The sequence below is a fragment of the Trichosurus vulpecula genome, chromosome 2, assembly GCF_011100635.1.
Source record: "Trichosurus vulpecula isolate mTriVul1 chromosome 2, mTriVul1.pri, whole genome shotgun sequence".
In the NCBI taxonomy this organism is placed as follows: domain Eukaryota; kingdom Metazoa; phylum Chordata; class Mammalia; order Diprotodontia; family Phalangeridae; genus Trichosurus; species Trichosurus vulpecula.
Window position 1 is genome coordinate 192,010,569 of NC_050574.1, and position 12,229 is coordinate 192,022,797.

Here is a 12,229-nt window from a genome sequence, read left to right on the forward strand (position 1 = left end):
ATAGTGAAGAACTTGAAAGTTTTGGAGGGTGGCCGGGAGCACTGAGAGGTCCAGGGTCACAGAGCCAGGATGTGGGAGAGGTGGACCCAGAAGCTCTTCCTGGCTCCGAGGCTGGCACTGCACCATACTGCCTCTCCTCATTTAAGACTCTCGTTTCTTAGATTTAACCATTTTGTCTTTTTCTAGGGGATGTGATTCACTCAATAGGCATTTATTAAGTGCCAGGCACAGAGTGCTCAGATAGAGGTGAAATGATAAAGGAGCAGGTCCTCAGAGGCTCATCTGGATAAATCTCCTTTCTTGAGGATGGAGCTACCTTTAATGTCTAGAGAGTGACTCTGGGGATACAATCTCAACAGAGAGGTGTGCTGTTTTAAACACTCAGGGAGGTAAATAAGGCTACGTGGCAACACTCACCTCTATCTTCATTTTTATTTCACTGCCACGTACAACTGGGTCCTGATCGGGGCTTCTTTTAGCCTGAGCATTCATGACATTATTCATCCACTCCATCGTTTCATTGACAGACTTTTCAACTTTCTTCATTTCTGATTCATCAATGTGGATGTATTTCTCATCCTGAATGGAGTGAATAAAACTGGTTATTGTATGTAATTCAAAGCTGAAGGTGCACCCAAAGTAAAGGGGACAGTTAATGAAGCACATGGAGTGAATTAACATCTTTGAACATCAACTCCTTCCCACGATGTTATAATTGGTTTCTGGGCAAATTCTCAAGTGTAGTTGATGGGATGAGGGGAGGACAACCCAATTCAAAATACCTATTTCCCTTTTTCTGAGGGGAATTTTGCTGGTTATAGAAGTTGCCCAGTTGGCTCATCTGTTAATGGTAATTTCTACATAGTTTTCAACCTGCCATATACAGAGAAGGACTCACTTTATTCCTGTAGTCGCCTGCTATTTTCGCATAGTGTTGCAGCCTTCGTCCTAATTCTTCAAACATTCTTGGTCGTTCCTCAGCTTCTTGAAATCTAATCTTAATTGGAGTACCCAATTTCTAAATCAAAACGAGACACATGACAACCATTTCATTTATTCTGCAAGACTTACCTAAATTTTACAAAAGGAATAGCCCAAGGGTGGGGAACCTAAAAGCCTCAAGGTCACATGCGGCCTTCTAGGTCCTCCTCGAGTGAGGCCCTTTGACTGAATCCAAACTCCACGGAACAAATCCCTTTAATAAAAGGATTTATTCTGTAAAACTTGGACTCAGTCAAAGGGCCATACTTGCAGACCTACAGGGCTGCACGTGGCCTTGAGGCCACAGGTTTGCCACCCCTGGAACAGCCCCTATGCCCAGGTGTCCTACCATTAACTGGTCCAACTTGTCAACATATGCTTGTTTGGCTTGGTCCTCTCCCTCCTCATACAGCCAGTCTTCGGTCTCTGTCAAGAGTTTCAGGAAATTCTGATGATCCTAGAAAATGAAAGTTGAGTATTCAGATTTGGCTTTACCATAACAGAGTCTAGGCATTCCTATTTTATAAGAAGTGCTCGAGTCTATAAATTGTAGGTCTTATTTTGTGAAGCTGACTAAGCAGTACTGGTTGTAACGTAAACTTAAGCCCTCATAAAACCTTTGGAAAGGAAGAGTGGGAACCAGGATGAGTGATATCCTATCCCATTTTCTTTAAATGAAATAAGTCAGTATAAGAATATTAAGTGGATCTGCATCAAATAATGGTAAAATATATAGTACTTACTTGTTATATATAAAATTCTTCCAACAGGACCTGGAAGAATCATGATGGCATTTCTAATCAGTAGCCTGTTAAATCCTAACCTTGGGGTTTCAATTATTTCATCTAGAAAATATATACGTTGTTATTGTGCTTCTATGGTAATTTGAGGAGTCCAAGTAATTTATAAGCAGCCCAATGTTACTGCACTTGGCTCAGTCTCTCAAGGGATTCTACCAGTAATTTCAACTCTAAGGTAGGTTGTGGAGACTAATTCTTCTTTCCACTATTTATTTGCATGAAGACCTCAAAGTAAATTTTTCATTACACTTCACAATAAATAGCCCTGTGAGGAATGCAAGAAGCAATGGTTGTACTACAACAGTCAACTTCAGTACTCTAATACATATCAATGTCATTCATCTTTAATTAAGGTCAGTTGACATCAGAATTGATCAAAGAGCGAACATCTTGGTTCTTAGCCAGTAAGTCTAGCCACTAAATTATATCATCCTGTGATCATTCAAACAAATATTTAAATCAACTGCTTATAACCCAAGCTCATAATAAATTTCTCCCTAATTCCTGGAGTCTGAAGTGGATTACCCAGATCTGTCATTTTCATCCCACCCCATTTATGCTCCCAAACTCAGCAGGCTCTAGAGCTGACCAAAATGTTAAGTTCTACTAAAAGAGAGGGGTCTTAATATAAACTGGATTGGACCACCCTTGAAGTAACCTAGGAACAGACCTGAAATGTCCAGCATTAGTCCTAGACACATTCTGACTCTTCCCATGACCTGCTCTAGACCTGGGCTTCGAATTTTTTTTTCTTTCCAAGCCAAATGAATACTTGGGATCAGGCCTGATTAATAAGCCTTTACTAGACACTTAACATGTGTCACTGTATAAATTTTGCACAAAAGCAAAGATATTTTGTGTATGTATGTATGTATATTTGTACCTAGTTCTTCAAACAGTTTTGATCATTTCTCATCTTCTTGAAGTCTAGTCTTAATTGTAGTACCTGGTTTCTAAATGAAAACAAGATACATGGCAACCATTTCATTTATTTCTCAAGACTCCTATATGTTTTAAACTAAGCAATAGGCTCTATACCCATTAACTGGTCCAACTTGTCAACTTATCATACGTAGATATCTATCTACTGATATCAAGATCAGTCTATTTGTATAAGTGATAACTGAACCAATGGGAACTGATAGTCACCCAAAAAATCCAGGCGAAAAAGAGAACCTAGGATAGAGCCTGGAAGTATATATACAGATAATGGTGGAGATACAGATGGTGACATAGTAAGACTCAGAAAGGACAGTCAGAAAGGAGAATCATGACAAGCCACCTTCAGCAGCACCCCTTATCTGAAGTGAATTTGGGAACATGGTAAAACAAAAAACAAAACCAAAAAAATCCCCCCAGGACAAAAACTACACAGCTTAGGTTTGTGACTTTGGTTTCTATAAGTCACTGGTACTAAGTAACATAGGTTTGCCTGTCATCAGTGCTTCTTGCCATCTGAAAACAGACTGAACTCTGGTTGACAAGTTTCAAATATACAGGGCTTTCACTTTCTATAAGCTTAAGCTACACAATACTTTGTGGACCAGAAAACAAAATCTGACAAACAATGGACTATATCATCAGGAAGATTAAGTCCCATAGTTAGACAGCTACTATACCTGTTCACATATGAACTTTTCATAGGGCCCAGACAGCTTATCCCTGAACTCATAGACATATTCTTCTACTGCATTTTTGGCATCGTTCCTCTCTTTCTCGAGCTTGTCCTGCATGATCATCTTGCCCTGCAAGAAATAAGAATTTATCTCGATATTACGCTTATCAAACCTTGATAAAAAGAGCTAAAAGTTAATACATATATTTTTTAAATTGACTGCACAATTGTTTCTGTGTATCAAATATATTTCTGGTTTATGACGGCCAACACACTTTGCTCTCAGGATAGAAAGAACTATGTAGGCAAATAACTTCCATGACATTTTAAAACCATCGACCTCTAGAACAGCGGCTATCCTTGGTTGAGACAATAAGTACAACCATTTTATCAGTGAGACTTGTTATTCTATCTATGGACAGTGAACCTCCCCCATCATCTGCAACAAACACTGTTGCAGTGAGAAGGAAAACTAGATCTCCAAATACTCTTAGAGCATCCTGGAAAGACTCAGATAAGACTTCAAAAACTGTGTCATTCCAGCAGCCACTTAGCATAAAACTTAACAAATAACATCAAGTTTGCCAAGATGTCATTCATAACAGAGAAATGGCACAGTGTAAGGTAAAGAGCACTATATCAGGTACGAACGCTGATTTCTCCATTTACTACCTATATATGACTTTTGGCAAATCAACCTGTATTCTGTGAAATGAAGGGGTTGGACCAGGCCTGCTCAACAATTGGCCCATGGGTGGTATGTTGTGCAGACCTATCTTACTTCCTCTACATTTTCCACAAGCCACCTGAAATCCTTTCTCAGGCACGCAGGCCAAATGTGATGTAGGTACTATAGATTATTACCCCTATTTTTACGGATGAGAACAATGAGGCTCAGTTCAATCAAATGGGCCCAAAGCCCAGCTATTTGCAACAGGGTTATCTTTAAATTGTTTTTTTTTAAAGCTTCCTCAAATGAGACCAACATTTGTCCATGAACTTGCAGTTCACAACACATGCATTGAGAAATTCACATTAAATATGGAAACAAATAAGATTGAGACAATAAGTATTGTTATAGTTTAGGGTTCTATATGACTCAATTTACAAAGGACTGCTTTTTGTTTTTTATTAGTAGTTACACATTTCTCTAGTTTTGTTAGTTCAAGTTAAAACAAACTTATTCGAATACACACACAGAATGAAATAAATACATCAGCCACAGTAAGACCTGTATAAGAAAATACTCAACTGGAAACTTACTTCTGTTTCAATATACATGTTGAGAAGGTCTTTTCCCAGTTGCCAGACCAAGTTTGCTTCAATGGGAAGCTCGACATTCACCACCTTAATTTTCGGTTTTTTAGCTTCTGGAGGTTGATCTACTTTCTTTTCATTTGCCTTCAGGAGAGAAAACAGTTCTTAAGTATTCCTTTAAAAAAACCACAGGCACATTTACATAAATAAAATGGGACTCATCACTAGGCTGAGAAGCCATCTCCATCTTTACTAAGGGTCATAATCATAAAGACGGGATAGTGCCAAATGGTTGAACTTTTGTACAACTACCAATAAGCATGTATTCTAATGACTAACATACCTCATCGTCAGAATTTTTCTTGTATCTACTTAAATTTCTCCTACGATGCTTATGCTATCCTCACAGACTTATGCCTCAGGCCCCTTATTTCTCCATCTTTGTGGCTCTTCTGTGATCTCTTCAAATTCTTAACATCCTTAGTTTAAGAAGAATGTGATAGTATTTCAAATGAAAATCTAATCAGAGCTACTTACAATTATTACTTCTACATTCCAGCATTATCATGTACTTTTACAAAACTGGAAGATGTCCAACAATCTGGGCAATCACTATGGCAAATGTGACTTTCCAGAATTTTGGCCTAAGGAAATAAATACCTAATGGGGATTTTGAGTATTTCTCATTTCAGCTACTTATGCTTTTGGTCTTTTTGTTACTCTTAGCCAGCTTTGTAGCTAAGTGACAGAAAAAGGGGCATAAAAAATGGTCTGACTCAGCAGCTACCAAAAAATTTTGTTTTGTAAACCCAAGGCTCAAATGGGGCTCAGAAATTCTTCTACTTGTTTGTTATCCAAGCTTTCCCCGCTTCTACTATCCTAAAGGTATATGTTTCCACATCCTGATCACAAGCAAAAGAATGACTACAAAAATTCAGGCTCACCATACTTGTTAATGTGATGCAAGCTGATCAGACAACAAGTATTTCAATGAACAACTGTGATGCTCAAAGTAGGAGCAAAAAGAGTACAGCTGGTCCATAAGGTACTATAGGATATTTTATGCAAAAGATCTTTAGGAAATTTATGGATAAGAAGGATAGAATAAGATAGAAATTCACAGATCATCTAAGGCAAGCCTGATTAAATTACAGAAGGGGATTGAGGCTCAGAGTTGAGGAACTAAATTCACACAGCTTGTTAGCTAAGTCAGTCCCTAAACTTTGACCAAAATAGTTTCTACCAAAAACTTCGCTTCTTCTTAAGCACTGGAAAATACCAACAGTAATAATTCACATTTCTACTCAGTGAGTGGAGAAGTGGTATGGCCAGTGTCAAGTGGAGAAGCAAGTATGGCCAGTGTCAAAACAGCCCTCCCTTACTGACATCTGGGTTGTTACAAGGATGCACAATAGTGAATAAAGGATATACTATTTACCTGAGAGACTAAGTTGACTAATGATGTGACCAGTGTGCACTACAAAACGTTATCTAAAAGAAGTAATAAAGATGCTAACAAGAAAGTACGTTTTGGCATTCCACCTGGACCGATCATCATCTTCCAAAAGAAACATACCTACAACTTGACCATCCAGATAGCCATCATCAATACTGGTTGTTAACTGATGCTACCAGTATTGATTAAAGGAGAATGAATGGGAGATTAAACTGTTAAGAGGGAAGGAATGCTTTCCTGACCTAAGAAAAACTACAAGAAGGCTTACAGAAACTAAAAAATCAGTGGGTGAAAGATGAAGCCAAAGAATGGCATGCAGACTAACAAAAGAATAAATATTTCTACCCACAGGTCTGAAGAGGGCATGAGGAACAATCCATATTTCTAATACCATTGAGTAGTCCAGAGGGCCACTTCAAGATCCCTGTTTTTTAGAGTAGATCAAATACTAAGTTTTGCTTCTGCTGTTTGGGATGAAATTCTGTCAAGCACAGGGGTATGACAAGCTAATTTGAGGCTACTACTGCTACATAACGAAAAAAAAAAATTGGCAAAACTACTGGACCTGATGGCAGGTCACTGAAGATGTCAGGCTGAAAGGGCAATGGTATTGCTTATATGTCTACATAAACTGTGTCTTGATATTTCAAGATAAGTAAACAGGGTTATAAGGGTTCGAATAATCTTTTTTATAACTCAAGAAGGAAAGCAATTGACAAGCACAGCCAATATTTTACTATCATTTAGGATCTGAAAATTTGCCATCACAAACATGTGGCAATCATTGAAAGCTGGTGATCAGAACAGTGTCTCTTTTTATCCCTTCCCCATTAGAATGGAGAAAGAAAAGCTATGTAATAAAACGAAGTTCAGTGTTTTTCCGTACAGCCATGTTTGATGATCAATAGGAGACCTAGGAGATGCTGTCAACATCCTGGGGAATTCAGAAACTTCATAAACTTTGCTCACAACGACAACTATTCATGAGGGGTGTTATGTTAGCAATCATGTCCCTGAAGCACACATGTAAGTGTTTGACTCTTCTGCAGTAACAAAGCTCTAAGATGACTTCCACTGACTCACATAAGCAGGAGTGCCTACTGTGTGCAGCACATTTCATTAAGTTCTAAGAATAAAAAGGCATAGTCTTGATCCAAGATCTTCATCAGAAATAAAGAACTGAAAACTATAATTTTTGTTACGTGGGCAAACACAGTCTTATCAGATAGCATATCGTAGAAACAAGATCAAGACCACTACTAGGACCTCTGGGTGGTAGACTTTGGTACTAACCAAAATTGACTAAAAAGGCCTACACAAAGGAATGTTAGGCTTCTACCATGGCAGTGAAACGTGGATTTAATACAGACGATTTAAATAGCTTCAATTCTATCAATCAACCTCTTTTAAATGGAGGGTGGGATGGAAAAGGGAAGAAACCTATAATCAAATTTCAAAATTTGATCATAAAGACAAACGGACAGCAGAGAAAGATATTCAAGATACTGCAATGTCACAAGATGAAGTATGGTAAGTGACTGAAAGGTCATGACATTGAAATCACTTTAAGGGACTAACTGAAACAGAACCTAAAGTAATAGGGCATAAAATGTGAAACATGCAACTGGGAAGCCACAGAAGAATTTGTCAGAAAATTCAATTATAAAAAACATGGAGTTATTTTCTTTTTGAGTAAAAACTTTGGAGAAATAAAGCAGAAAAGCCTTTTAGATGGACAGTTATTAGAGGACAAATTTTACATGCATTCAGTGCAAAAATGACCAAGTAGCAAATTAGTTTTTAGTTATACTTGCAACATGCAGACCATCATCACCAAAACTGAATACCAGAAGTCCGATTAGAAAATATTGAGAGGTGGCTGTATAAATGCAGGCAAACAGCTACATGATGCTGCTGCTTGGTATTATACATGTTCATGGATATATGGATATTCATATGGATATTTTGGGGGAGATAAGGACTGTTTTAAAATGTTCTGCTCATCACTAGTTCTTAACTTTCTCAACACAATACAAAATGACTTTAGGAGAAAATATACTAAGAATCAATCTACCTACACATATTTATTTTCTTATTAAGTTAAAAAGGTAAAACCAATTCAAAGTGATCAATTAAAAAATATAAACACACCTCAGGGACACATGCAATACAACTGTATCTATGTCTGCTGCCATCAATGAGTTAATATCCTAAGATAATGAAATAACTAATTTTCTACTACTGAATGGCAGCAAAACAAAGATTCTCTCAATTAGAAGCTTCTGGAAATAAAGCAGAACATCGGATTGACTTCAGTGTTGCTATTCGAAAAAAAGTTAACATAAAAAATCCTACGTAAGAAGAATAGATTAACTTTGCATGGTATGATTAATGCTTACACGTTGTAATATTGTCTCATGGAACGAACTAGAAGAATCACTCACTTTGTCAGCATCAGGGATTTTGTTTTCTTCAGAGGGAAGGTCAGGTGAAGGGGGACACTGTGGCGTTTGTTGACCATCAGTTTGTACCTGGGGCTGTGTTCCAGCGTCACTGTTGTCTTGCTGGATATTTTTCTGAAATGAAAGCCCAGGCACAAAGGATGTAGAAAGCATGTGTACTTGGTTTTATTAAAGCTAAAGGGCATCAAAAGTCAGTACACTCAATTTCTGCTATACTGTAGGGAAAAAAAAAGTGTCTGATCAAAGCAAGCTGAATACAATATCTGAAACTGAGAAATTTCCAACCTGTAAAAAAACTTGGTTGAAATTAACACAGCTGTTTTAAAAAGTAGGCAACGTGATAACCACCGAGTGTGACAACTTTTACTTCAGAAATGTCCACAATTCTCTCAAAGTGATAGCCTTTATTCTGTGCTCTGGACTCTGGCATGACTTTCATTCTCATTTGCTGGTGTTCAGGGTATATACAGCCAACTCTCAATTACATGGAGAAAATGCCCTCATCCTTCAGTCTGTAGGTTATAGCAGGGTGCATTATTTTTCAATGTGGCTGTGAACACTCTACAGGGGTTACAAAAGCAAAGAGAGGCTATTTTGCTTAGTAGACAGAGCAAAGATGTCTTAACAAAGTTTAGTGGGGAATGTTTTGGGACTATCTGTAACAGTCACCCTATATCACCAGATGATTGAGAGTTGGCTATAGCTTCTTTGTTCTGAGGAAAGCCCCAAACCCTTATCTGTTCACCTTGAGACTCCCTTTTCAGTCATGTAGGCCTTGGGGGTGGCTAAAGCAATACATGATTCCTGTAAACTTTACTAGGAGTCCAAAAGGCAGGGGAGAGTAAATTAAGACCATAAATACCAATAAAGATGTTTAAAGCTAACGAAGGAACACCTGAAAAAGACACTGGTAAGCTTATCTTCTTCAATTGAAGGGACTGTTATGTGCCCAGTATCACTGAGGTTTGGGGTGGTATGCTCTTTTATCTAGGATTTTAGTTTTGCTAGACCTTGTTCCTTGACCAAAGTTTGTTTGAAAATCCCTAATGAATACATTAATACGTTGCTACGCTTTAGGATTTTCTCTCAGTGTCACTATTGCCTATGCAGGGTGCTATTATTCTTGCCAATGGAATCTGAGATCTATGTTGTGTAGGAGCAGTTCTCTATCATTCAGTAAGTAATGAGTTATGCTCTTTTCAAACTAGTGTTTAAAACCACAAAAAGAATAAAAAAAAATCATTCAGTAATATAAATGCCAGTTTTTTCCATGCAGGGTGGTAGGGTAGTTTGATATCAGCCTTAATATTTATTAGGCAAACCAAGTAGCTTTTTCTATGGTATAAGTGAGGTAAGCAAAACAACATTCAATAAACACCTATAATGTGTAGAACACTTTCAATTATTTCTACCTCATGTTTAGCAACACACTGAAATGAACAAGATCTGGAGTAACATTTAAATTAGAAACTGATTTCCTTCAGGTAACAGCTTAAAGATAAAAGACTAAATCATACCTGATGAAACTATAAAACACATTTCTCAATGCATTATTACTACTTCCTTCAGACAACTTTGACAGGTTAGAATTATAACATTTATTTTTAACTCCCTTCCACCATCCCCATAAGATGGCCCCACCCCACTATCTATACTTCCTATCTGGTTCATACCCATGTTCCCAAACTTACATCCACGTCTGCATTTTCAGGTGGAGGTCGGCTCTGATGCTCCATGTCTGTTTCAATGGAAGAACCCTCACTTTCTTCTGTTGGGATTTTCTCTACCATTGATGCAGTAGATATTGTAAAAATGCCATGAGTGTTGACACGTACTTTGACTTTGACCTTAGACTTCTCTCCATCTCTCTGAGCTGAAACATTCTGGACTACAAAGCGGCCTAAAAGAGAGGACACACATTGGGAAGGGTGTCAAAGACTGCAAAACTGATATGCCACAAAATTAGACCTCAGAGAAGAACATGAGAGAAACCAACAAACACACACCGGCTCTAACAGGCTGCTCCTTCCCTCCCTAGCCCTCCATTAATCTAGTGCTTACATCTCTTTCCAGGCCTACTCTAGGTCTTTTTTTTTTTTTTTTTCAAAAAAACCTTCTTGAACTACCACAGTGCATAATTCTTCCTTCTCTCTTAATTCCTGGAGGATTTACAGGTTGTACCAAACTTTCTGCAGCCTGGAATATACACTAATATATTCTCTAAGGCTTTTTTAGATTGGTTGGTCAATACTCTCATCCTGTCATTTAAGTTCAAAGTCAATAATTTCTTTGAACTTCCCCATCCCCATAATGAGAGCAATAAAATATAATAATACTAGCTAACACTGAGATAGCACCTAATATGTGCCAATCGCTTTACAAACATCATCTCATTTGATCCGCACAATAACCCTGGGAAGTAGGTGCTATGATACTCCCATTTCACAGATGAAGAAACTGAGGCAAACAGAGGCTAAGTGACTTGCTCAGGATCACACAGCTAATTCAGTATCTGAGGCAGGATTTGAACCCTGATTTTCCTGACTTCGGACCTGTTGCTCTATCCACTATGTTACCTCACTGCCTCACACTCCTCTTAAAACGTAAGACTAACATAAAAACTTTGATCCAATTCAGCATGTAATACTTTTAGGACATGTCAAACACTATACACTAACTTCAATCTGAATTGTAACTTTCTTTAGTGGGTCTTTTAAAGAGTAGTTTTAAGTGCTTATGATTAGTCAATTCTACCTTCCCCCTTTATGTTTTTTTTTGAGGAGACAGAATGTGGAGGATTTATAATTTGAGAATAAAAATGTTAGTGACTTTTAAATTTCATTGCCATGTTGGACATAATTTCAAAGATAGAGACAAAATTAATTACTGTTCAGAAGAAAAGGATGATTATTATGGGCTTGGGCTGGTAAGACACTCCAGGTTTTATTATTAAAAATTCTGGGGGTGGGTTGGATAGATAACATCTGATGTGTACCACACCCTTTCTCCTAAAAGGGTTACTTTCTTGCATCACCAGTTTCTTCATCTATAAAATGAGGGGCTCATAGAGGATTGGGAGGGATGGATCTCAGTGACACGCAGTAGACATACTTGAATCCACCCCTAAACCTTACTAGCTGTGTGACCAGAGGGAATCAAGTCATTGAACCTTTGAGACTTAGTTTATTCAAGTGTCAAAATGGGGGCACTACCCATTAGTTCCCAGTGCTGCTGGGAGGATCAAAGGAAAACAAAGTGCTTTGCAAAGCTTAAAGCACTAAATAAGTGTCACAAATTAAAAGAACACTGAGCAAGAACCAGTAAAGGTTAATATGAAGACAGTGCTTTGTGGCATTTCACCTTCTATCTGAACTCAAAATAATTCTTAGTATAACAAAGTGCTTTTTGCTGCACTACCCAGGGTCATGCAGTTGTTAATTACAACCTCATCTGTATCATTTTGGGAAAAAATAGCAGAATGGTAACTTATACTTACCAATTTTTGCCTCTGGGTATGGAAAGCCTTCAGGATCAGAGTAAAAGGCTTCTAACTCAAAGGGACCTTTCCTATAAAAAGTGAGAACTTTGGAGAAAGGAGCAGCATGGTTCCTGCTGAACACTTCATGAACACTAAAGTTAGAAAAGGAGAGAAGGAAAA

General features: G+C 37.9%; 1 protein-coding gene across 2 annotated transcripts in view; it reads right to left on the reverse strand.

Moving 5' to 3' along the window:
- HSPH1 (heat shock protein family H (Hsp110) member 1) overlaps positions 1 to 12,229 on the reverse strand; it is a 30,905-nt gene that overhangs the window by 1,201 nt on the left and 17,475 nt on the right. The window contains exons 10-17 of one of the 2 annotated variants that reach the window (XM_036744404.1): positions 12,068 to 12,201; positions 10,263 to 10,471; positions 8,554 to 8,685; positions 4,660 to 4,797; positions 3,401 to 3,526; positions 1,331 to 1,438; positions 899 to 1,018; positions 418 to 579 (exon numbers count right to left, since the gene is read on the reverse strand). In XM_036744404.1, the coding sequence (XP_036600299.1) occupies positions 418 to 579; positions 899 to 1,018; positions 1,331 to 1,438; positions 3,401 to 3,526; positions 4,660 to 4,797; positions 8,554 to 8,685; positions 10,263 to 10,471; positions 12,068 to 12,201 (1,129 nt within the window). The remainder of the gene's footprint in view (positions 1 to 417; positions 580 to 898; positions 1,019 to 1,330; positions 1,439 to 3,400; positions 3,527 to 4,659; positions 4,798 to 8,553; positions 8,686 to 10,262; positions 10,472 to 12,067; positions 12,202 to 12,229) is intronic. The other variant, XM_036744405.1, reaches the window with a different exon arrangement.